Genomic DNA, 26,567 nt, shown 5'->3' on the forward strand with positions numbered 1-26,567 from the left:
AAGCCTTGTTGTTTCTAAGGCATTGAGGCATATTTAAAAACTATTTAAAAGGACTGTTTATTCCCTATGTTCTCTGTGAACAATCAGAGAGACTATTGTATATACAAATGCTCTGTTCAATCTCTTGAAGTTAAGTAAAGTTCCTGTTACTTGTTTCACAAACCTGAGTGGCACATTATTATACAGCAGGGTGACTTTGGTTCAGAAGCAGACGTAAAAGCTTCAATTTAATAACATCTACAATATGTAACAAATTTCCCTTCCTAGAGCCCTCACTTCCTGTTGTCTCACCCCCTGTTCTGAAATATGAGTTGTGTGTAAGTCAGATGTAACTCGTGGACTGTCTGTACTAAGATTTTTTTGTCACAGCAGAAGGAAGCTTGAAATCAGAGTTACCAAATTAGAAAAAATACTCGAACTCTATGTAAGAGAGACAGAGACCGTGTAGAAATTACTTTTTGGATTACAAATCTCAGAATCTCCTACTGACCACTCTGGTTGGAAGATTTTGAATAGCAATCTGCAAAAGAAATATTTCAAAGCTCTGGTTCCTACCATCAATTTCTGTCTTTTTCAATGTCAAGTTTGTTTGGAAATAAAAAGACTGATTGGGAGATCTGGAGGCAAAATAATTCTTAAGAAAACACAAAAGCTGAGTTATAAATCTTGGCACATCCCTGGACAGAACTATGAGCTGACAGAAAAATTAGTTGACATAAATAAACATGTATAAAAACGAAGAGGCTGACCAAAATTCTGTTTTCATCCAAAATTTGAATTGTTCCAGAACTTTTCATTCAAAAAAAATTCCTACAAAGTTATTATAATGGAACATAGCGTTTAGAATCTATTGTATTATGAAAACTGCATACCAAAATGCATCATTTGGTAAAACTCATATAAGTATATCCATTTTTATTTAAACTATTTTTTTAAAAAAATCTCCAGATTTGGGATAAACTAAATTTAAGATTAAAATACTGTAATGAGACCCATCTATTCATAATCAAAACTGTCACATACTAGCAGTTGCTGGTGAGAGACAAGGCACACAGCGTGGTTTGTGGTGCCCATGTGCCCTCCCTTCTTTCCTCATCTTATGGTGGGGATGGGACTGGCCGCGTTGGCACTCTGTCCCAATCATATGGGGAAAAGGGCAGCAATGCACGTCCCCTCACCACGCTTTTCCCCATCATATGGGGAAAAGAGGAGGAAAGTGTGGGTAGCTTTTCAATCCCTGTCCAGACCCTGTCCAAAAGCAGCAAAACAGGGCTATTTAGCCCCAAGTGAAGATGTTCCGTCTTTTATCAACTTAAGCTAGATCAGAAAATGTATTGCCATTCCTCCTGAACATCACAAGATCCAAATAAACAAACAATCTATAGTTTGAATAGCCAGATATTTGAACAAAAAAGACAACTCGGGAAGATAGGGCAGAATACAAATAAAGTTTATTTATGTATTTATCATATATACCTGGTGAAGGATATTCTTGCCTATGAAAGTTCTTGCTGTACTTCCAAATTCTTTGTCATTTTGGCCAATGTAAATTAACATAGCTATACCCCCCCCCCAATGATTCAAAATGCTCCAAAATGTCCACTATAGCTACATTTCCATCACATCCTGTGGGCTCCCTGGACCAACTTGAACCCAAGGGAGGCATTTTTTGAAACCCATAATGCCCTCACGCCTTCTAGAAGTGTTTGGGGACCATTTTTTGTGGGAGCAGATGTAGTCCTCCAAGGACTCATATGGAGATACTGTTGCCCCTTAGCCTTGCACAGTTGCCCATCCCTCCTCTATGTTCATGCAGCCCATGGGCACAAAACTTTCAGCAACTTCATTCAACTTTGCCATTTACCATTCACCTCCCAATAGTGTAGTATGTTCCATTTAACTGTGAGGTGCCCCTCTTGATATCAGTTGAGCTATAGTATAAGCAAAGAAATTAGTTTCTTTTGTCCTTGAATTAGAAGCTATATGCTAAAGAAAGAGACATGGGGAGTGCTTAATATTTAGTTTTTGGTCTAAACAATCCACACTTTCTTATGAGTGTGTTGCTCATATTTCTGGACTGTAAACTAAAGTCCCATCTAGTAGAACTCATGACCTTTAAAGGTCAATGAAATAGAAACAGTGATGATTAGAAGTACTGTCATGATTAGTAAAAACACGCTAAAGCATAACTGTTGACATAGAGTTTGCTGAGGCACCATATACCTTTCTGTCCTGGAAGACCTGGCAATCCATTTTCCCCTGGAAGTCCTGAATTTCCTCTTAAACCTGGAGGTCCTGGTGATCCTTGTGTTCCAGGAACTCCTGGCACACCTTTCATTCCAGCTGGACCTGGTGCACCCATATCTCCTTGTGGACCTTTGATGCCCTTCAAACCTGAGGGAAATGTGCATAAAACAATAGTACTGAAACATCTTAGAAGCTTATGTCAGCTCATTTACTTTTCTGCAGTACTTCAATTTGCAACCTTGCCCTCTGATCACCTAGGAGAGGACACTCTACTCCAGAACTAAAGGAAGAGACTAAAAAAGGAGGCCCGATATCAGGAAGAAAGGGGATTCTCCTGGGGATATCATTAAGCATATCTTAAGCACCATCCATAGTGACATAAGATATGCCCTTCAAATACAAATGCCAGTCTCATAAATAAGGGAAATGCACACACATATACACACAACTGTCTTTCTCACCTCTTACTGGTATTGTACTGTAATCATATCCTAAAATGTTTCTTCCATTTCTCCTTAGACAAAAGGCTTTGATAGATCAGTCTAATAGAACTGGCTGAATGAACAAATTTTATTAAATGAATAAATAAAATCAACATTAAAAGGAGAAGGGAGGGTAAAAGTACTAGCACCTGTTCTCTTAGTTAGGGTCCTTCTACACAGGCACAAAACCCATCATGGGTTGCGGGTGAACCTGAGGTGTACAAACGATGCCTCAGGTCAATCCAGATTAATCCAGATTAATCCGGAATAAAATGAGTTTTCTCAGTTTACTCTGGATTTATAAAACATGATACTGCATGGTCCAGATCATGGTACTGGGCTTGTGGGGATTGACTCTCCAGACCACCTTTCACAATCCTGGGAGTCAATCCTCATTGCAATCCTTGTTCTTCAGGCTCTAAAAGCATCTGGCTGCATCTTCAGGCCCTTCTAAGAAAGCTTCTGATGGGTCAAAATGATGGTCGGGAGCTTTAGAGAGGTTATGAGGGAAAATCATCAGAAGCTTTATCCAAGGGGCTTGAAGATGTAGCCAGGCCCCTCTGGTAAGTTTGGGGGAGGGGCTGAGAGTTGGGGATTGGCTAGATGCCCTCCTACATCAACCTCTGGTCAACCTACCTGTTATTTCCCATTCCTGCTTTCAACCAGCATGTGATTTTTCTTTTTCCAGCGAATCATTATCTAACATACACTTCCCCCCTCCCTGATACCGTGTTTCCCCGAAAATAAGACAGTGTCTTATATTAATTTTTGCTCCCAAAGATACTCTAGGTCTTATTTTCAGGGGATGTCTTATTTTTCCATGAAGAAGAATTCACATTTATTGTTGAACAAAAAATGAACATTTATTATATACTGTACAGTAGTTGTCATCATAAACCAGCATAACCAGACAAACTGTGAATCCTATCAAGAATTTCTTGTTACTACCAATATTTCCATGTACAACACTCTATGGTATGTACATTTACCGATCCTGCATGCTCTGGTGTTCTGTTTGGCGGGCATGCTTCCAAACAAAAACTTTGTTAGGTCTTACTTTCGGGGGAGGCCTTATATTTAGCAATTCAGCAAAATCTCTACTAGGTCTTATTTTCTGGGGATGTCTTATTTTAGGGGAAACAGGGTATCACGCTTTACTATATACACTCTCAAATACCAACTTACATACCATGCCTCATCATAATTGCTTTAAAATGCAAGCTTCTACAAACATGTAAAATAGTCAAACACTATAAAGAGAAAGAAGAAGCCCCAAAGTGTATGTGCACATATTTTCTTCCCAGAAAGACTAAGTTTGTAATAATGATGTGCTCTCACCTCTGGAACCTGGTGGTCCAACAGATCCTGGAGGTCCTGGAGGTCCTTGCAAGCCATTGTCACAAGGTGGTCCAGGTGAGCCAGGATATCCCGTGGTTCCTGTGTCACCTTTTCTACCTCTTAGACCTTTTGCTCCTGGAAATCCTGGTGTACCTGGCTGTCCTGAGATAAAGTTACACTGATAAATAAAAAAATATCCCAAAATATTAAAAATGGAGATTCCCAACATGACAGTAGAGAGCAAGAAAAAACATAGATGTTCCCCAACATTTTGTGAGTGCAAACAGAAGCCATTTTGGAGTGGCAGCAGGACCACTTAATGGAACTTTACACAGAGGCCAGACACTAGAAAAACTTAATTCTTGTTTGGCATATAGATTTATATTATGTTTCCTTGCTTGTACTTGCTTTTATTGTACAGGTTGAGCATACCTTATCTGGAAATATAAAATACTCCCAAATCTGAGATTGTCTAACTGGGTGGCCAGAATAGTGACATCTTTGCTTTCTAATGTACAATAGACACAAATTTTGTTTCATGCACAAAATAATTAAAAGCATTGTATAAGGTTACCTTCGGGTTAAGTGCATAAGGTGTAAATGAAACATCAATGAATGTCTTATCTAGACTTGTGTCCTGTTTTATTAAGTACCTATATGTTTTTCCAAAACATGAAAACATCCAAAATCCAAACATTTCTGGTCCAAAGCATTTTAGATAAGAGATAGTCAACCTGCATTAACTGTAGTCTATGAATGAATCACTAACTATTAATGAATCACTAACTTATTCTTCAATAAAGAGGCAAATTGGCAATATATAAAACTCTTTGAAACTCTTAAGAAGACTGCTATGTCTCTGCATATTCCCCGCCTCTACTCCATTTCTCTTTCTCCTGTTCTTCTTTTCAATGTAGTTCCCCAAACAAAAACTAACTTTAAGCTATCAAACATTTTATACTAAAATTATATTTTTATATTTTTATACTCCATTCACATAAATCATTGGGTCAACCAAAACTACAGCTGAACAAAATCACTAGATGAGTATAGAACAACATGCTTCCTACCTTGAAGCCCATCAAAACCGGAGTCACCTTGGTTTCCTGGTAATCCTGGCAATCCAGGAAGACCTCTGAGACCTGGTATCCCTGGAGGACCATAACTGATGTCACCAGGAACACCTTTTGGACCATCAAGCCCAGGAGGGCCTGGCAATCCAGGAGCACCATCTAGACTTAAACCGGCTTCACCATTTTCTCCAGGATCACCAGTTTCACCCCTTAAGCCTAAAAATAATGACATTGAGATAATCTGGGATTATTTGTTTTATTTCAATTTCTGATTGATTGCATACCATGTAAAATAAGTGGTGCATAAAGAGCCATGCTGGATCAGATAGTCTTTTCTATAGTGGCAAATCAGATAATTATGAATATCTCATAATGGGGCATGAAGGCAACAGCTCTCCTCCGATGTTTACACATTGATGAAGCTTGTAGGTTCACAACTCTTGACATTTAACTCAATTATATGGATTTGTCTACTCTTCAAACTCTCAGAATAATATCACTAGAAAATGGATAAATGATTATATAATATTAATATTTAGTACAAATTTGAAGAGGTATTTTAAATTACAGTAGTTCAAGGAGACAAGATAGTGTGGAGAGAGCCATTATGGTGTAGCGGTTTGAACACTGGACCGCAAGTCCAGAGTTTGAATCCTTGCTCAGCCATAGAAATCCACTGAGTGACCATTCTCTCAGCCTCAGAAGATGGTAAAGATAACCACCTCTGAACAAATCATGCCAAGAAAACCCAATACTATGTTTGCCTTAAGGTCACTGTAAATTGGAAACTATTTGAAGGCACACAAAAAAGTTCAAGATTTTGCTCAAAATATTATTTGACTTACAGAACCCCCAGCAGAGATTTTGGTTTGCTCAGTAATGAGCAAATTAATACAGAAATTATTAATAGTTTTCACTAAGTCACAAATTTTACTGTTCAAGTTCAAAGGACATTTCTACATTATACTGAGATTTCAAATTTCTTTAAATTTAAACTTGCATTAACATCAGTTAGTGTGAAGCACTTTAGCTTATTTCCAACAACTTATTTAAAGATTCAAAGAGACTACAAACTGCAACAGCTTTGAAAGTTGCCTTTTTAAATTAACATATCACGAAGCCTATAAAACTAATACAGTGCTATTAATATTGTCAAAAATACTAATTTATTGTGTTATTCATTACTTTACAAAAATAAAAAAGCAAGAAAATTTTCTAAAAGGATAAAAGTGCCTTCTTCCAATAAGAAGAAAAAAGTAATGAGTAAAGTTAGGCTGTTCTGTTAAAAAAACCTTTCCACTATTAGACAAAATGACCATCATTATTTCTTTGTTAACTCCCGAAATGACATTTGTAGGTGACATCATTCATTGAGTACATTATTTTCAAGCTCGGGAAGTATGGTTTCTCCTTTTAAAATGAAACTATATATAAATGTTCCTGGAAATGATCAGTTATTATAGTTTCTCGGGCAGTGTGGTTTTTAAATATGGAATCTGTACTGTCCAGTCTTGTCTTTTGCTGCACAGTATGGAGAATCATTTTTATAAATGGACACATACAGGATTTTGCAGAAACCATTTCAGTTTGAAAATGTCCATAAGGAGCTGTTTTTCAAAACCCTCAGAAAGGTTTATACTGGAAAAACATAAAGGAAATAAGGAATATAAGTTTCTAAGGACCCTTCCACACAACCATGTAACCCAGAATATCAAGGCAGAAATCCTACAATATCTGCTTTGAACTGGATTATCTGAGTCCACACTGCCATACATTCCAGTTCAAAGCAGAAAATGTGGGATTTTATTCAGCTGTGTGGAAGGGATCTAAGGGCTTTTTAAGAAAGCCCTTAGAATAACAAATCCCTTAGAACAACACATGTCCACATGCCATTTCACCATTGAGATCTTGCAGATCACATCCAGGAGGGAAATGTTCCGTCCGAATCATGATTAATTATATGTTTTAATATTATAAACATGTGACATTGTGTTTACAAGTGGACTAATTTCAAGCTTTATTGACAAAGAAATTTTAATTACACTTAGTGTTATGATTGAGCCTCATGGCTCTGTTACTGACAGACGTGGGCGTAAGACTCCTCGGGAGTCAGATACTCTCGAGGAGCGAGAGAGAAAAAGACTGCGAGACATATTTGCAGCACCATCTGACGAAGAATCTTTCGAAGGGTTTACGGAGAGAATGGAGGAGGGGCTGGTTAGCTCAGAGGAGGATGAGATGGATTGGACTCGGGTAAGGGAGGAATTGGGTGCCACTGGCCATGATGGGACAGAAGATGAATGGGGACCTTCAGGATTAGACCCATGGCTTAGCTGGAGGGATGGGACGGGATCCACAGCTGGAGATGCTGTTGGGCGTAGTCAGAGGTGTTCCAGCTCTGACGAGGAAAGTGATGAGGAAACGCCCGGGTTAAGGAGGACAGCTGACAGTGATGAAGATTTGTAACTGGCATAAAATGGGGCTTGGGAGCAATTGCAAATTGCGTCGGGCAAGGTAATCTGGGCAAACGCTTGGGATCCGTGTGTGTGTGGGACGCTTCCCTGAAGACTTGTGTGCTTTCCTGTGCTGAGACGTAAGTTGATTGGAATCCAAGGTCAGACGGCGGGAGGGATTGTGTGGGCATTTGTTTGTGCAAACCTGTGCTTACTCTTATTAGCTTGACCTTCCGTCGTCTTTCTGACGGACGCCATCTCCTGCTTTGAGAACCCGGACTGAACTGACCACGGCTTGTCTTCCCCCCTTCTTGGACTTGGAAAAACTACAAACGTCTGCTTCTGGCTTTGATCTACGGAACGGAACTGGTCTACTCTACTTCTGCAATCCTTGGCTGAATTGCTCGTGTTGGAGATCCTGTCTACTGTGTGTGTGTGGGAGCGACGCAAGTTACTCTAAGCACAGTGCTGGCAGCAGAGAGGAATCTGCTGCCAATTAGTTGCATTCTTTGTATCTTTTGTTCCTTGGCTTTTGTTCTGTTAATACCTAGGCTGAAGCAAGCAGTTTGTTTTTACCCGGATTAAACTCCGGTTTAATCCGGTTTATCTTTTGAACATTTACTTTTGTCCCTTTTTGCTACTAAAGGCAAAAACTGCCTGGCCCTTGTGTTTTTACGGGCATTTTTGAGTTCTGTAATCTAATAAACTCTGTTACTTTGAATCTTGTGGCGTTCTGTCTTTGACAGATTGCCCGACGCCATAAAAAGTTTATTGCAGCAATAAACCCGTCAGGAAGACGATGGATGAGTTAAGAGCCAAAGTAGACCAATTGCAAACGGCCTTTACCGTAAGCCAAACAGCTTTTGCTGTGAAAGGACATGTTTTGACTCCTGAACGCTTTGACGGAACCAGGTGCAAGTTGCCAACCTTTTTGGCACAAGTGGAGCTTTATTTTTCACAGCTCAGTGTTCATGCTTTTCCTACTGACACTAGTAAGGTGGCTTTTATTTTGAGTTTGTTGACCGGTCCCGCAGGACAATGGGCCACTAATTTAATTTTGGGAAATGACCCAGTCAAGGACAATTTGAATAATTTCAAAAAGTTGTTAACTGATACTTTTGGGGATCCTCTCCGCACGGAGAACGCTGGGTGGGCTCTGTATCGGTTGAAACAGGGAAAGGGGACTGTTTTGGATTACTTAAATAAGTTTAACCTGTATCGCCACCAGCTGGATTGGGGGGAAAATGCATTCATGCTTTTATTTACTGCCGGGTTAAGTGATATGCTCCAGGATGAATTAGCACGCTTGGAGCCGGCTGAAAGCTGGGACGCCTTAGTAGCTAAGGTGCTGCGTTTAGACGCTAGGTTCGAGGCTCGTAAACACTCAAAAGCAATGTGTGCGCCACCCATGCATGTAACCAGGGCACCTGTGGTGATGGGGGAAGAGCCCATGGAGCTTGGGGTCTTTAAAAAACTGTCTACAGAGGAAAAGAGCCGTAGGAGGCAGCTGGGCTTGTGTTTGTACTGTGGGAATGCTGGGCATTTTGCCAAAAATTGTAATGTGAAACCTTCCCAGCTTTCGGGAAAAGGCCAGCCCTAGTGCGACGTGAGTCCAACGCACTAGGGCTCCTCAAGCAGTCAACTGAGGGGAGGAAGCATGTTTTCGTACCCATTACATTATCTGTTGGGGGAAGGGAACTTGTTTCTACTCTGGCACTGCTGGACTCAGGAGCTACGGTCTCCTATATAGATATTGAGTTTGCTAAGAAGCATGGCATTCCTAGAGTGCGCAAGGCATGCGACGTGTGGGTGGAGGGAGCAGATGGGAGACTGCTGGAGACTGGGGTGGTTAACCAGGAAACCTCAGCAGTAACGTGGGAGGTGCAGGGAGTAACGGGAACGTTTGTGTGGGATATTACGAGCTTGCCTAGATATGATGTGATCCTGGGGATGGATTGGCTAGCTGTAGTAAACCCACAAGTGGATTGGGCAACACGTAAAGTGATCTTAAAGAGGCAGGATTGTTGCACTTTAAACGTTACTCATGCTGATATGGAGGGAGTGCCTGCTGAGTATGGGGAGTTCTCTGATGTATTTTGTAAAAGAGAAGCGGACAAATTACCACCGCACAGGCCATATGATTGCGCCATCAAGCTGGCAGAAGGTGCGAAACTGCCAGCAGGGAGGCTGTATGCCTTGACTGTACCGGAAAGGCAAGCTTTGCGGGAGTTTTTAGATGAAAATTTAGCCAAGGGGTTTATTCGCCCATCTAGTTCTCCAACTGCGGCACCAGTATTCTTTGTAGCCAAAAAGACTGGGGAACTTAGGTTGGTCTGCGACTATCGGATCCTAAACAAATACACCATTCGGGATAGGTACCCGCTCCCTTTAATCTCGGAACTGTTATCAAGGGTGCAAGGGGCTAAGGTCTTTACCAAGCTTGACCTGCGGGGGGCCTATAACTTAATCCGTATACGGGAAGGGGATGAATGGAAGACGGCATTTAACACGTGTTTCGGATGCCATGAGTTCCGAGTCATGCCTTTTGGGCTTTGTAATGCTCCTGCGGTCTTCCAGAGGTTCATGAACGATGTGTTCAGGGACCTAATTGACCAATTTTTAGTGATTTATTTGGATGATATCTTGATTTTTTCTAAGGACGAGAAAGAACATCGTCAACATGTCAAGCAGGTTCTGCACCGACTGCGGGCTAATGGGCTTTTCGCCAAGGCTTCCAAATGCGTCTTTCATGTGCCTGAAGTGGAGTTCCTAGGTCATGTAGTGTCAGGTAGGGAACTTAAAATGGACCCACATAAGGTTGACGCCGTCAACTCATGGCAGGAGCTGAAAACTAAGAAGGATGTACAAAGGTTCTTAGGTTTCGCTAATTATTACCGGGAGTTTATTCCGAATTTTGCAAAGCTCACGGTACCTTTGACGCAGCTTCTGCGCAAGAAACAGCCATTTGTGTGGGGGCGGGAAGCTCACGAGGCGTTTCTACAACTTAAGTCTAGTTTTCAATCGGACAACATACTAACCCATCCTGATGTTGACAAACCGTTCGTGGTAGAAGCGGACGCTTCTAGCTACGCGTTGGGGGCTGTATTGTCTCAGAAGGACTCCTCAGGGACCTTGCGTCCCTGTGGATTTTACTCGCGGCAACTAACACCCTTCGAGCAGAACTATACCATATGGGAGAAGGAGTTGTTGGCGATTAAGGTGGCGTTTGAGGTGTGGCGGCACTGGCTTGAAGGGGCACGGCACCAGATCGTGGTCAGATCTGATCACAAGAACTTAGAGCACTTGCAAACAGCAAAGAAGTTAAACCAGCGTCAAATCCGATGGGCTTTGTTTTTCTCCAGGTTTAACTTCAAGGTGCAGTTCGTAGAGGGGAAGGCAAACTTGCGGGCCGATGCTTTATCCCGCAAGCCGGAGTTTAAGACCAATGAGCAGGTTGTATGTCAGACCATCTTGCCTACTGCCTCTCTGTGTGTTGTAGATAATGAGCTCGGGTTACATGACCAGATCCTTGCGGCTCAGAGGGATGATGTGTGGACACAGGAGGAACTGATGCTGCTCTCAGCAGGTAACCGTACCATACTGCCGCATCTACAAGATCAAGACGGAGTATTGGTACGCAGGGGGCAGGTCTACGTACCAGTGGGGGCCCTCAGGTTGGAGGTGATTAGAGCCCACCATGACGAACCCATGGCTGGGCACTTTGGCAGATTCAAGACCGTGCAGCTCATTACCAGGAGCTATTGGTGGCCAAAGATGCGGCAAGACATTCTGCGCTTTTGTGACAGCTGCGCCGTTTGCCAGCAGAGTAAGACGCCTGTTGGGCGCCCTAGAGGGTTGTTGTCGTCTTTACCTGTTCCGGACAGGCCATGGCAAATCATTTCCATGGATTTCATTTCAGATTTGCCTAAGTCTGGGGGTTATACTTGTATTTGGGTGGTGGTGGATTTATTTAGTAAACTGGCTCATTTTATTCCTTGTTCAACCATTCCGGCGGCCCCTACGTTGGCCTTACTATTTACTAAGCACATCTATCGTTTGCACGGAGCACCCGAGGTGATTATTTCAGATAGGGCTCCGCAATTTGTGTCACGCTTTTGGAAACATTTCCATGAGTGTTTGGGGACTAAGTTAAACGTTTCTTCAGCTTTCCATCCGCAAACGGATGGACAGTCGGAACGGGTTAATGGGCTCTTAGAGCAATATCTGCGTTGTTTTTGTTTAGACCAACCCACGGCTTGGGTGAAGTGGCTACCGGTGGCGGAATTTGCTTACAACAATGCGGTGCACACATCTAGTCAGCATACGCCGTTTGAGCTAACTTATGGTTTTCACCCACGGGGAGGTGTGGCGCCGTCGACCAATGTGGTCTCTTCGGACCCTGTGTACCGCTCTACGGAAATGGCTGCATTGCATGATGTTGCCCGTCGCTTACTGCTGGAAGCTAAGGCAACGCAGAAGACTCAGGCTGACCGCCACAGGCAGGCAGGGGAGGAGTTGGAAGAAGGGGATTTGGTGTGGTTATCTTCCAAACATATTAAACAGGCTGGGGGAAAGTTTGCGCCTCGGTATTTGGGTCCCTTTCCTATCGTTAAAAAGATTTCTTCCGTTGCGTTTCGTTTGCGTTTACCGTCTAGTTTAAAGGTCCATCCAGTCTTTCATCGTTCACTGTTGAAACTTGATACCTCTAGTCGTCGTGGTGCTATAGCGGAGGGTATCACTGCCACTTCTCCGCCATCGGGGGAGGAGGCCTTTGTGAGAGGGGATAGTGTTATGATTGAGCCTCATGGCTCTGTTACTGACAGACGTGGGCGTAAGACTCCTCGGGAGTCAGATACTCTCGAGGAGCGAGAGAGAAAAAGACTGCGAGACATATTTGCAGCACCATCTGACGAAGAATCTTTCGAAGGGTTTACGGAGAGAATGGAGGAGGGGCTGGTTAGCTCAGAGGAGGATGAGATGGATTGGACTCGGGTAAGGGAGGAATTGGGTGCCACTGGCCATGATGGGACAGAAGATGAATGGGGACCTTCAGGATTAGACCCATGGCTTAGCTGGAGGGATGGGACGGGATCCACAGCTGGAGATGCTGTTGGGCGTAGTCAGAGGTGTTCCAGCTCTGACGAGGAAAGTGATGAGGAAACGCCCGGGTTAAGGAGGACAGCTGACAGTGATGAAGATTTGTAACTGGCATAAAATGGGGCTTGGGAGCAATTGCAAATTGCGTCGGGCAAGGTAATCTGGGCAAACGCTTGGGATCCGTGTGTGTGTGGGACGCTTCCCTGAAGACTTGTGTGCTTTCCTGTGCTGAGACGTAAGTTGATTGGAATCCAAGGTCAGACGGCGGGAGGGATTGTGTGGGCATTTGTTTGTGCAAACCTGTGCTTACTCTTATTAGCTTGACCTTCCGTCGTCTTTCTGACGGACGCCATCTCCTGCTTTGAGAACCCGGACTGAACTGACCACGGCTTGTCTTCCCCCCTTCTTGGACTTGGAAAAACTACAAACGTCTGCTTCTGGCTTTGATCTACGGAACGGAACTGGTCTACTCTACTTCTGCAATCCTTGGCTGAATTGCTCGTGTTGGAGATCCTGTCTACTGTGTGTGTGTGGGAGCGACGCAAGTTACTCTAAGCACAGTGCTGGCAGCAGAGAGGAATCTGCTGCCAATTAGTTGCATTCTTTGTATCTTTTGTTCCTTGGCTTTTGTTCTGTTAATACCTAGGCTGAAGCAAGCAGTTTGTTTTTACCCGGATTAAACTCCGGTTTAATCCGGTTTATCTTTTGAACATTTACTTTTGTCCCTTTTTGCTACTAAAGGCAAAAACTGCCTGGCCCTTGTGTTTTTACGGGCATTTTTGAGTTCTGTAATCTAATAAACTCTGTTACTTTGAATCTTGTGGCGTTCTGTCTTTGACACTTAAAGCTTATATGTAGAAAATGTGCTAGAGATACAGCTCTTCTCTTAAATGTAAATTAACAAAACTAGAACATTCAGCTGTACACTGAAGCTGCATTGTTTTCAGGTAGCACGAAGGAAAAGATGAAGGCAATTAAGAGTAGATCAAGTATTATTGCAGTGTTTGTCCTGTACCTTCCCACATTAGCAAATGAAATTATTTCCTTCCTACCTTCTGGGCCAGGAATGTTTGATACTCCTGGTCTGCCTTGTCGACCTTTGAGCCCATCAAAACCATTGGGACCAGGACGTCCAGGTTGCCCCCTCAAACCCTTTGGACCTTAACATAAATAAAAAAATACAGATTCTGTTGATTTTCATATTAAATATGTTTAAAGTTCCTGTGGAACAAATTAGAAATTGACTGGGTCAGTTATGAAAAAACATGGGTTTCATACTCACACACCCATTTTTGAGACAATTTGATCTATTCTTGTATCTAATAATTCAATCACAAGATGTAATTCACCTCTAAGTTATACATTTCTGCAATTCAACTCTCCATTTTCAATGGAGACTTGGTCACAAAATGGATTTGTATAACATAAAATTATATTAAATGTACTCTGCACCCAAGACAAATGATATATAGCAATTTTCATTTTATTATTTAGAATGAATAATTAGACTGGATAATTACAATGTAATACTAACTTACTCTCTTGCTATGAAAGCCATAATTTGCAAATTTCATCAAAACATCCCTTCCAAGCCCTTTCCTAGCTATATCAAAGGGAATATTCCAGCTGATTCTCAGAGAATGTCAATTTTAATACAGTAGAGTCTCACTTATCCAACACTCGCTTATCCGACGTTCTGGATTATCCAACGCATTTTTGTAGTCAATGTTTTCAATATATCATGATATTTTGGTGCTAAATTCGTAAATACAGTAATTACTCCATAGCATTACTGCGTATTGAACTACTTTTTCTGTCAAATTTGTTGTATAACATGATGTTTTGATGCTTAATTTGTAAAATCATAACCTATTTTGATGTTTAATAGGCTTTTTCTTAATCTCTCCTTATTATCCAACATATTCGCTTATCCAACGTTCTGCCGGCCCGTTTATGTTGGATAAGTGAGACTCTACTGTATCTGGCTATTACTTTTAATAATACTGTTTCTGTCTTTCGATTCAGACTCTGTTACCACACCCTGAATTTCCATTTTTAAGCTTAGTTACAGTGGTCTGCTTATTTCTTCATAATTTCAAGATAGATAATGACTTCTATGGAAATAACATTTTTGGTCTTGTAGCCATACCTGCACTGCCTTTAATACCAGGGGCACCTGGATTCCCCGCATCTGCCCTTGTATATGGAGGAGTGGTACCTAGAACCAAAAGAAAAGAAAAGCATTTGCCTCTAGTTATCAACAACAACAAAACTGTATTTATATACTGCTCTATCTCCTGTTGGGACTCAGGGAGGTTTACACATGGTTAACATTCAATACCAGCATATAACATACAACAGTCCAATAATAACATCACAATTTAAACATGATAAAAAATTAAAACAATGTGCCCATTTGATATAAAAAGCAATTTCAAATAGTTCCATTGGGTGATCAACAACCAATAGGCATGTTTTGCCAGATGGGTCACGACAGCTGTAAGAGCTAGGGCAGGGTTAACACAGTAAAAATAACATAAAACCAGGGTAGAAACATGATTGATAGCAAGGAGCATAAGCCAGGATTACACCACTTCAGACCTGCTGAGTAGCTATAAGGGTAAAATTAGTTAAACTAGTACGGTGACAAAATCGAAGGAAGTGGGTAAAGTGCAGAACAGGGACCATGTGATGGCCAGGGTGGAGTCTGAGGTTTCAGGTTAGTCACTTCCAAAAGCCTACTGAAACCACCAGGTTTTCAGATCCCTACGGAAGGATAATACTGACAGGGCTTGTGTTATCTCTTTGGAGAGGGTGTTCCAAAGGTGGGGGGCCACCACCGAGAAGGCCCTCTCCCTCATCCCCACCGTATCTGAGACGGCAGTGGGAGTGAGAGGAGGGCCTCTGCGGAAGATTTAAGTGTCCGCACTGGGACATAGGAGGAGATGCGATCGCGAAGATAGGCGGGGCCCGAACAACTGTTAACTCTCAATATCCAGACAACCACATCATTTGAGGTTCTATTAACTGAATGAAGACTTCTTGCAAATATGAAATTATATATGTTCACAACAGCAAAAAACTCTTTTTCTATGATGTAGAAATCTAATATTATTATTATTTATTATTATTTACGACATTTCTACCCAGCCTTTCTCTACCCCGAAGGGGACTCAAGGTGGCTTTAGACATAGGCAACCATTTGATGCCTTAAAAACAATATACAATTAAAATGAACATGCAAATAGAATAATAAAATACATTAAAACAATTAGAAACATTTAAAACAATACAGTCACAATTAATCATGTAATCTACAAGCATAATCTGGGCTGTTCCTATAGTCATTGCACATTACTCCATATCTATCTATTGTACAAGTTTTCCAAAGGCTTGGCCACAAAGCCATGTTTTTACTATCTTATGGAAGGTCCAGAGGGAGGGGGCTGATCTAATATCCTGGGATTTAGAAGAAAACTAAAAACTTGGCTCTGCGCCCAGGCATTCAGCGAATAAGCTCATTGGCTGTTGTAATCGGGTCGCAAATCTGTAATTGTAGCAGTAGTGAATGACTGAGGATGGTGCAATATCGCTGCTTTGCAGCGTTTTAATTTTTGTATACTTTTTATCATGTTTTTATCATGTTTTTATCATGTTTTAATTGTTTTGTTTTTATAGTATATTTGTTGCTGGCCCTCGTGGCAGAATGTAAGCCGCTCTGAGTCCCCTCGGGTAGAAGGGCGGGGTATAAATGCATGTAATAATAATAATAATAGGGAATTCCATAATCGACGGGCCACCATTGAGAAGGCCCTATCTCTTGTCCCCGCCAATCGCGCCTGGGAAGGAGGTGGGACTGAGAGCAGAGCCTCCCCAGATGATCTTAAACTCTTGAGATGGTTCGTGGAGAGAGATACGTTCAGAGAGGTAAGCTGGGCCAGAATCATTTAGGGCTTTATAGGCTAAAGCCAGCACTTTGAATTGTGTTTGGTAGCAGACTGGCAGCCAGTGGAGCTGACATAACACAGGGATTGTGTGCTCCCTGTATGCCGCTCCAGTGAGGAACAGTCTTCAAAGGTAACTCCACGTAGAGCACATTGCAGTAGTCTATTCGGGATGTAACCAGAGCATGGACTACCATGGCCAAGTCTGACTTCCCAAGGTACGGGCACAATAATCACTTTTTAAAGAATACATACCATGAACACAATGATAAATCTGAGTAAACAAAAACAGAATGTATCACTAGTTTATTTTTATGAAGGTACTGTAACAAATATGTTAGCTATTTATAAGAAGTATCCAATTTAAGTTTAAAATTTATGACAGCTTCTTAACATTTTAAGTAGCCCAACCTAGATTACCTTTTTGACCCTTAGGGCCAGGTGGTCCTCTTACACCAGGATTTCCTGGATCTCCAGGTTGACCTTGGACACCCTGTGGGCCCTGAATCCCAAAACCTGCTGATCCCATAGGTCCCCTTGAGCCAGGAAGTCCAGGAGCACCAGGAAACCCCTTATCACCAGGTAGAGCTCTTCCATCATCACCCTAGCAACAATAAACATAAGTACACTTTAACATACATGATCTCAGCAATAAATAAATAGAGCTACATTTAAGTAAGTTTAAGGATTCGTCAGTGCCTTTCCAAGTAGATGGTAAGTGCTAGGGAAATGCCAGGTGCATACCTTAATAAATTATGATAAGGATCAGGAAGAATAGTATTACAACCATTTGTTTTTGCTATTTGGCATCACATCAACTCTGATTATAGTGAACCTATGAATCATATCTCTCTCCTAAAGTTTACGTCATCAACCGCCCTACTCAGGTCTTGAAAACCCAGGGAAGTGACTTTCTTGATTCACTTGTAGAGAGGTTTCCCTTCTTCCTACTATCTTCCACTTTATCAACCACTATTGCCTTTTCCAGCAAGTCCCATCATCTCATGTGCACAGTGTATAACAGCCTCAATTTAGCCACCTTCACTTCTAGTGAGAATTCAGGACTGATCTTTTCTAAGACCCAAACACTTTTTTAAAAAAACAACCCATGGTATCTGTAAGGCTCTTTCTGTTGGCTTTTTTTATTGTCTAGCTTTCAGACCTCATACATAAAAATTGGAAATATTATGGACTGCATTATTCTGGCTTTGATATTTAATGATCTTATCTAATTCCTTTATGGCTGCCTTTCCAAGTCTTAATCATCTTTTGATTCTTGTTTAATGATTGAGTCATGGGTAACCATACTAATATCTTCACTGCCCACTTTAAAGCTATGTAAATCATCTGTGGTCATTATTTTTGTCTTCTTAATATTCAGCAGGAATCCTGCATTTTCTTTTTCTTTCTTAACCTTCATCAGTAGTTGTTCCAAGTTTTTGTTATTTATTTTTACAAATAATATGTTGCTGTCGCTTCCTCTAGTTTTCATGACAGCTTCCTCCAAGTCTAATCCTCCTTTCCATGTCATATGTTCTGCATATAAAATTAAACAGACACAGTGATAAAATGTAGCTTTTTCTCACTGCCTTGCCTAGGAAGAGCCATGCTGTTGCTCTATATTGTATCCTAACAGTGCCCTCTAGTCCTGACAATCAGATAGTTGGGACAGTCAGATGTTATTACACTCGGATTATAGTAATAAACTGAAGCAACTCCTAAAAGGCAGTATTAGTGCAACAGTTTTACTTACCATAGGTAAACATAAGACTTTTAAACTAGCAGTTTGCTCCCTTCATTTTGGAAGAGGAATTGGTTTACAATGAAGGATAAAACAATTGTCAAGATTACCTTTTTTAAATTGTGGTGTATATATATATATGTGTGTGTGTGTGTGTGTGTGTGTATATACACACACATACATACATACACACACGTACACACACATAGAGACATACAATCATGATATTCCACAATCAAAATACCAGTATTTTTCCCCAATCCCTCCACCTCCCCAATTGTCAAGATTACCTTAAACCCCTTTTCACCAGGCAAACCTGGTTCTCCATCTCGGCCATGAATGCCGTTTTCCCCTGGAAATCCAGGTTCCCCTCGGAGGCCCCTTTGTCCTTTTATCCCTTTAAATAATGGAAAACTGACAATCAATAGAAGATTTGCGTATGTTTCCTATTCAAGCCTGTGATCATCCAAATGTTTAAGAGTATGTTCCATTAGCCAGTTGGGCAAACTGGCGAGGAAAAATACTAGATTCACAGAAGTCCATATTACATTAGGTTCCATTTATATAAAATACATGTTTCTCATAAAAGAACTTAAACTATTAAAGATTTCTTAAAGCAGTAAATGGAATATATATAAGAGGATAAAAGAAGCAAAAGTAATGCAATAAATGGAGGAGTGCCATGAACTCTGAAGCAAAGGTTGTGCAATGTGAAAAATTAACCTCTTTTGTTCCCCAAAGGCCATCAGCAAAGGAAACTCCTGTATTGTCTATGTTGATGTATGTTAACTTAAGTCTATTTGGAGGGTTTGTGTATGTGAAAACCTACATTATTAATCCTATTATATGATAAATCAATAATTATAGGTGAATATTTTATTCAAAAGGAAACGGCAATAATAAACTAGAAGGGATAGCAAACCAAAAGCAAATTCTTTTATGTCTGGTGATAACTATTTTAACTTTGAAGTAAGTTTATTTATAGAGGACTTACAATGAGGAACAGTATGTGGAGACAAACGGTATAACTGCAGCACTTGCACTTCTCCCTTTTGGAGAAGGGGTTAAATATAAATAATATGGTTACTGTTTATAATAAGCTGTTTCATACAACTCACATGGCATGCACTGATTTTAGAGCTGAAAACTGCTAACCTAAATCTTCTGCCCTAGAAGGTTAACTTCTGAAAATATTGCCAAGTTTCCTCTGTAACTGAAAGGTGGGACAAGTTTCCTCTGCAGTCCTTCTCAAAATGGCATCAGAAAGTGATGTCCCATTATTATAGGACACCATTTCACAATAAACTTCAGAGGAAAAAAAACAATATGCAGAGGGGGGTTCTAGAATACTTGTGGTAGTGGGATGGAGGTATATTCATGTGATTTTATGTGATCAGGGGTTAAAGTGGGAAAGGAAATTAGAAGGCTTTGGGGGATAAGCAAGGGGCTACAAAAGTTGGGTTTGAGCACTGAATGAAGTTCACAAGTCAGACTTTGCCCACTAAAGGTGATGGGTAGAAAAACAAGTTCCCCAGTGTCTGGATCACAATCTGACAGGCAAGTTGAAAGCTAATCCCAAGATTTGTTCAGAGGGAAGTTCCCTTTGCAGAGTCATAATCCACAGTTCAACTCTCAAACCAGTACACCACACTAGCTCTCAATCCCTAATTTGAAAAATGATCACATATGTATACTTATCTCTTGTCTACATTGAATACAACTTACCTTTTATTCTTATTCTAGCTGGGTCACCCTTATCTCCTTTTTCACCATCCAACCCTGATGTACCTGGTATTCCCTTACAAATTTAAAAATAAAGACATAATTATTAAATTCAAGAAATTAATTACTTGTCTTAATATCAAAATCAGATGAGTGTGAAGGTTTGTTAGATGAGCATGATGAGAGAAGAATGGCTACAAAGCTACAACTCCCAGAATTACATACTAGCTGCACTGTGAATATCTGTATTATGTATACTCACTGGAGGGCCTGGTCGTCCTATTGCGCCAGGGGAACCTGGATCACCTTTCCTTCCACCTCTTCCAGGAAATCCCTCCTCTCCTTTTCTTCCTGGGACTCCTGGTGGGCCTCGTATTCCAAGTGCACCATAGGGACCTGGACCGCAGGAGCAGCTTCCTGGACTTCCTACGTAACCCCAAACAAAATCAGACTGAGCTATAGGAAACAAGTTACTATGTGAAACAATAGAGAAGAACATGCATTACATTGCATAATATGAGAGAAATGCACTACTTACTCTGTTAGGGATGCATATACTTGCCTCTCTCTCCTTTTTCACCTCTTTCTCCAGGTTGTCCCCTCTGACCTTTAGTCCCTGGCTGCCCAGGAGCTCCTCTTCCACTACAAGCCACACCTTGATTTTTTTTTTAAAAAAAACATTTTTATCAATTACATGTATTAACTTTTTATCTTTTCAAACATCATTAAGACAGCCAAAGTGTCAGGCAACCAGCTGAAATTTCTTTCACTAAAAGTGCAGTTTCTCTTTCCTCAACGTAATAAGTGATTTGGATTCATCCAACTTGTTTAATTTCTGCTTTCTCATCAACCTGGAAAGAATATTACTTGTATGATTTTCCATTATGTAAGTCATAATGTATTACTTTTGTTTTCAAATCACAGACTGTTGAAAAGGTAGGCCTAACATATCATTTTCTATATTATAATGGAACCTGAAAAAAATTAATGGATTACAAGAAGTTTTAGCAACTTTTCGGTTTTACAGGATTTAAAAAATTTATTAAAATTGACATTTTATTATGTTTTAACTTGTATACATTTTAATTGATATTTTTGCATGTATTGTAATTTTGTACACTGCCTTGAGCCCCAGGACTGGGAGGAAAGATGGGCTATAAATTGATCAGACTTATCCAAGAAGAATGGGAATGACTATGAAATAAGCCATTTATTTAGGTTTAGAGGAAAATCCTACTGCCCAATGTTCATAGGTTTATTAGGAATTGTGATACTTGTATTCAAAATATTTGATATAGTGGCTATTAATGGTTTTCATGTTAGGCCCCTTCTACACTGTCATATAAAATCTGAATTATCTGCTTTGAATTGGATTTTATGGCAGTGCAGAAGGGGCCTTAGGACTCTTCCAGACAGGGCCTATATCCCAGGATCTGATCCCAGGTTTTCTGCATTTAACTGGATTATATGAGTCTCCACTACCAGATAATCTGAGATAAACAGAAAACCTGGCACCAGATCCTGGGATATAGGGCCTATCTGGAAGGACCCTAAATGGGCTGGTAATCTGTCTCAGGTTTTATTCAGCCTACTGTTGTTAGACCTGACTGGAAGTCTAATATTGGCTCAGTGGGATCAACACTCAGTAACTGACTGAATAGATCTAATGTAGTTGGGATTAACCAACAGGATGTCAGCTATCTGCACTTTGAAATTAATTAATTGGAATTAATCAAAATTATCCCTTTTCACTGCAACACAGGCTGGATCTACACTACCCTATATGCCAGAATCTGATCCCAGATTATTTGCTTATCCTAGATTATCTGGCAGTGTAGACTCATATAATCTAGTTCAAAGCAGATAACCTAGAATCAGATCCTAGGATATAGGGCAGTGTAGATTCAGCCACAGAATAGATAAAATGAGTTGTTTAGTCAATATATATTGCATTCAAGTGCAATGCTATAAAGGGAACCATACAAATATTAGCAATCTTGTCACCTGTGTAACAGTTATTCTGTGTGACAAGAACAACTGTTGTTCTTAAGTAAATTTGCTTATCTTACCAGGTGGTCCAGGCAAGCCCTGCTTTCCTCGTATTCCAGGGAAGCCTGGAAATCCTTGAGCTCCTGGTTTTCCTGGAGCTGTTTCAGACACGCCAGGGAATCCAGGGTCACCTTGAAATCCTTGTGGACCTTGTACTCCCAAAGTGCCCTTGGGACCAGGGAGACCTATGGAGAGAAGAAACATGACATGGAACCCTGCAACGGGAACTGAAATGGCCCAAGTTTGCCATTTTTGAGGAAAAACTTTACACAAAGGGCAGCATTCAAAAACTCAAACTATGTTACCTATATCTTACTGAATATTTTAGATCATATTTCATCATTAATGCTTCTTTCTGGAGAAAATCATATGACAGGAAAGTAGGTCTACAGATCTCTAAAATCTTTCTTTTCAACTAATTCTCTGAACATTGGTCAGCATTTTAAAATTATTTAATTAAGAATTCATTTATTCTTAATTTACAGAGTGGACTCCTCTTCACATTTTTCCAGTAAAGAAGTCTTTTCCATCTTTGATTATAACCTTTTAACATGTTCTAGAGCAGTCCTGGGCAAACTTTGGCCCTCCTGGTGTTTTGGACTTCAACTTCTACAATTCCTAACAGCTTACTGGCTGTTAGGAATTGTGGGAGTTGAATTCCAAAACACCTGGAGGGCCGAAGTTTGCCCAGGACTGCTCTAGAGAGTAAGCATAGTCCTTTATTATATTTCAAAACAGAAGAGAAGCTTGCCAAGTTCAAATGGACCTACGTCTGAGAGAAATACTCAGGACTTTACTGTAAGATTACTAAAATTAGTTCACACTATTAATAGATTTTAAGTTATTTTAAGTTATAACTAACTCTTTCCAGTGATTTCACCTGGATCTGATATACTACTTTGAATTAAGACTAAGGCCCCTTCTACACTGCCATATAATCCAGACTATCAAAGCAGATCTACATTATCTGCTTTATACTGGATTACTTGAGTCTACACTGTCAGTTCAAAGCAGATAATCTGGATTTTATATGGCAGTGTAGAAGGGGCCTAAATTATTGTCATATTACTCTCACAGAAACTTTAAGTTAAATCATGAGTAACTTGTCTCCGATTTCAAGGTATGAGAATTTCGTCTACATTCAACACATATATTGGACCTCTCCAAAATCATTCAAGATCAACTACAAAAATGCATAAAACAAATATATACAGGGCATTTGGTTGACAGGTTATCACAACCATTAAAGATGGGGGATTCAGCAAATGGGGGAATCCAACAAAAACCTTTTAAAGTGCTCCTTATGGACAGGTTCAGCACATCTCTCCTGTTAGAACATTCATATTCATTTTCATCATAAAAGCAGACGTAAGTTCAGATTCAACATCAAAGGCTACCAAAAAGCTTTGAGCTTAATAGAACGCTCAATGCAAAAAATTATGCTGAAAGGTAACTGTATTCCAACATACTGTTGATATTATCTGCATTTAAAAGACCAAATGCTTTATATCCCTCCCCATCTTACATGTAGTGAATCCCAAGCTCTATTCTATCCTAGTCTCTGGGAGACTCTCTAGCGATGCACGAAATGGTTGGTGGCATAATTTTAATGACCACACATACACAATTCAGTAGATCCAGCTTGGAGTTCAGTGGGTGTTCCTGGATTAATGATGTTACTACGTATTCTGCATCATAATGCATAATCTGTCATAAAGATGTTGAAACTAAAGGGTCAAAAATGTTAAAACCCTTTGTTAATCCACTAAAACCTTTCTAAAGACAAATGGATCAGCATGACTGAATACAGTAGAGTCTCACTTATCCAACACTCGCTTATCCAACGTTCTGGATTATCCAATGCATTTTTGTAGTCAATGTTTTCAATACAACATATTTTGGTGCTAAATTCAAAAATACAGTAATTACTACTTAGCATTACTGCGTATTGAACTACTTTTCTGTCAAATTTGTTGTATAACACGATGTTTTGGGGCTTAATTTGTAAAATCATAACCTAATTTGATGTTTAATAGGCTTTTCCTTAATCCCTCCTTATTATCCAACATATTTGCTTATCCAATGTTCTGCTAGCCCGTTTATGTTGGATAAGTGAGAGACTACTGTACCTTGAACTGCCAAAGTCTTTTAACATGATTGATTTCCATTTAGTTATTTAAAATATGTGAACTTAGGTAAAGGTAAAGGTTTCCCCTGATGTTAAGTCCAGTCATGTCTGACTGGGGGTTGGTGCTCATCTCCATTTCTAAGCCGAAGAGTTGGCGTTGTCTGTAGACACCTTCAAGGTCATGTGGCTGGCATGACTGCATGGAGCGCTGTTACCTTCCCGCCGGAGCAGTACCTATTGATCTACTCACATTGGCATGTTTTCGAACTGCTAGGTTGGCAGAAGCTGGAGCAACAGCGGGCGTTCACTCCGCTCCTGGGATTTGAACCTGGGACCTTTCGGTCTGCAAGTTCAGCAGCTCAGCGCTTTAACACACTTCGCCACCTTATTGTTGATTGTCATCAAATCACCTTTGCCTTATGGTGACTCTATGAATATAAGACCTTGAGGACACTCTGTTATCAAAAGCTCTGTTCAAATCCTGCAACTTCAGAGCTGTGGCTTCCTAAACTGAATCTATCCATATGTAATACTCTTTCTATTTTCCTACAGCCTCCCACTTTACCAAGCATTATAGTCTTTTCCAGTGAATTGTCTTATGCTATGTCCAAGTGTAACAGCCTCAGTTTGAGTTTCAAACTTGATTTGATCTTTTTGGCATTTTATGGTATCCACAGAACTTTTCTCTGGCACTACATTTCAAAATGTTCACCTTTAACAACCATATGTATAGATCAGAAATATGATGGCATGGATAATTCTTTTTTGTGTGTGTGTCAGGAGTGACTTGAGAAACTGTAAGTCACTTCTGGTGTGAAAGAATTGGCCATCTGCAAAGACATTGCCCAGGGGACACATCAGATCCAGCTGCACTGGATGTCTGGTGGAGTACAACTGATCAGGGGGATAATCCCTCCAACTTTAAGGGGATTGGTGGAAACTTGATTAGAAGACCTTCCTTCACTAAATAATATAAATTGAGATTTTTTTTCTTACTGGCTCCGTCTTCTCCTTGCTTTCCTGTAACACCAGCAGGGCCTATCAATCCATCTGCTCCCACATCTCCAGAAGATCCAGGGTCACCAGGATCCCCACGAACACCTTCATGAGATCAAGAAAAATATGCCTATTTTATTATGAAAATAATTATGAAGTACATAATGTTTTTATTGAATAAACATATAATTTCATTTTAATTAAACCTTTTATCCCAGGACGTGGTGTTCCTCGAGGTCCCGGTGGACCTGGTGGCCCACTCTCTCCTGGATCTCCCTGGAAGAATCATCAGGTTTATTGCAATGAAACAATACAATGATCTTACATGTAAGAGAAAAGCAAACTAAGACAATGAAATAAAGTGTCAGTAATTAAAATTATCTTCTAAACTTCAGCAGAAAGATTTAGTAGTGAATGATGCTGGTGGAGGTGGAGATCTCACCTGGTAGTGCAAACGAGATCTAATTTTCTACCAGTCCTCCCCTTCTGCAAAACTCTTGCACAGTAAAACACAACACAAAAATCAGAATTCAATATAAACATGCATAAGCTTAAAGGTTATTTTTATCTGAGAGCTGACCTTATTCCCTGGAAAGCCATCTGGTCCAGGAAATCCAGAAATACCAGATTCACCCTGAAAAAAAGTTTTAACTCGTGTTTAGTGTCCTTACATTTCAGACACATTATTTCTTGATGGGTGAAATCACCTAAGAATTTGAACTATCAGCTATTTAATGTGTATATATACTACCTTGGTTCCTCGAAAACCTGGAGATCCATAACTACCAGGACTCCCCTGCAATCAAGAAAAAATAGCAGGTTACAGTTACTATCATAAGATCTGGATCAGGACTACAATGAGTTGGCCCTTGGAGCTTGGAAAATATACTTTTTTGGAACTACAAGTATCATCTGACTAATCCCTTTCATATAGAAGTCCACTCTAGCAACAGTAGTTGAGAAGACACTCTGCTGCATTGCATCCTATGTGTCGCTCAGGGTGCATTTACATTGTAGCATTAGTGCAGTTTGACACCACTTTGAAACCTGGTCCCAAGTTGAACAGGGCTTTATAGATCATAATTAGCCATTTTGTCTGGCAAGTGATCAGTAGCTAGGAAAGCTATTGTAATAAGGGAATCACATACTCCCTCTCTAATTAATCCTGGTCAATAACCAGATACAATTTCATAGGCAAGCTTCTAAACACTTTTCAAACGTAGTTTTACATAGAGCACATTGCCATATTTCAAATGGTACACAGCTAATTAATGTGAAACACTCAGCTGTTCCACTA

At 40.4% G+C, this 26,567-nt stretch overlaps 1 protein-coding gene across 2 annotated transcripts in view; it reads right to left on the reverse strand.

Annotated features, from left to right (window-relative positions):
• The window catches only part of col4a4 (collagen type IV alpha 4 chain), a 100,466-nt gene that overhangs the window by 22,501 nt on the left and 51,398 nt on the right, over positions 1-26,567 (reverse strand). The window contains exons 16-30 of one of the 2 annotated variants that reach the window (XM_008106253.3): positions 26,022-26,066; positions 25,851-25,904; positions 25,477-25,546; positions 25,271-25,375; positions 22,167-22,331; positions 20,660-20,752; positions 20,360-20,523; positions 20,101-20,173; positions 18,666-18,772; positions 17,055-17,238; positions 14,840-14,908; positions 13,743-13,850; positions 5,138-5,356; positions 4,068-4,229; positions 2,224-2,394 (exon numbers count right to left, since the gene is read on the reverse strand). In XM_008106253.3, coding sequence (XP_008104460.2) covers positions 2,224-2,394; positions 4,068-4,229; positions 5,138-5,356; positions 13,743-13,850; positions 14,840-14,908; positions 17,055-17,238; positions 18,666-18,772; positions 20,101-20,173; positions 20,360-20,523; positions 20,660-20,752; positions 22,167-22,331; positions 25,271-25,375; positions 25,477-25,546; positions 25,851-25,904; positions 26,022-26,066 — 1,789 coding nt within the window. Of the gene's footprint in view, positions 1-2,223; positions 2,395-4,067; positions 4,230-5,137; positions 5,357-13,742; positions 13,851-14,839; positions 14,909-17,054; positions 17,239-18,665; positions 18,773-20,100; positions 20,174-20,359; positions 20,524-20,655; positions 20,753-22,166; positions 22,332-25,270; positions 25,376-25,476; positions 25,547-25,850; positions 25,905-26,021; positions 26,067-26,567 lie in introns of both variants that reach the window. The other variant, XM_062976596.1, reaches the window with a different exon arrangement.

The sequence above is a fragment of the Anolis carolinensis genome, chromosome 3 (assembly GCF_035594765.1).
Source record: "Anolis carolinensis isolate JA03-04 chromosome 3, rAnoCar3.1.pri, whole genome shotgun sequence".
In the NCBI taxonomy this organism is placed as follows: Eukaryota; Metazoa; Chordata; class Lepidosauria; order Squamata; family Dactyloidae; genus Anolis; species Anolis carolinensis.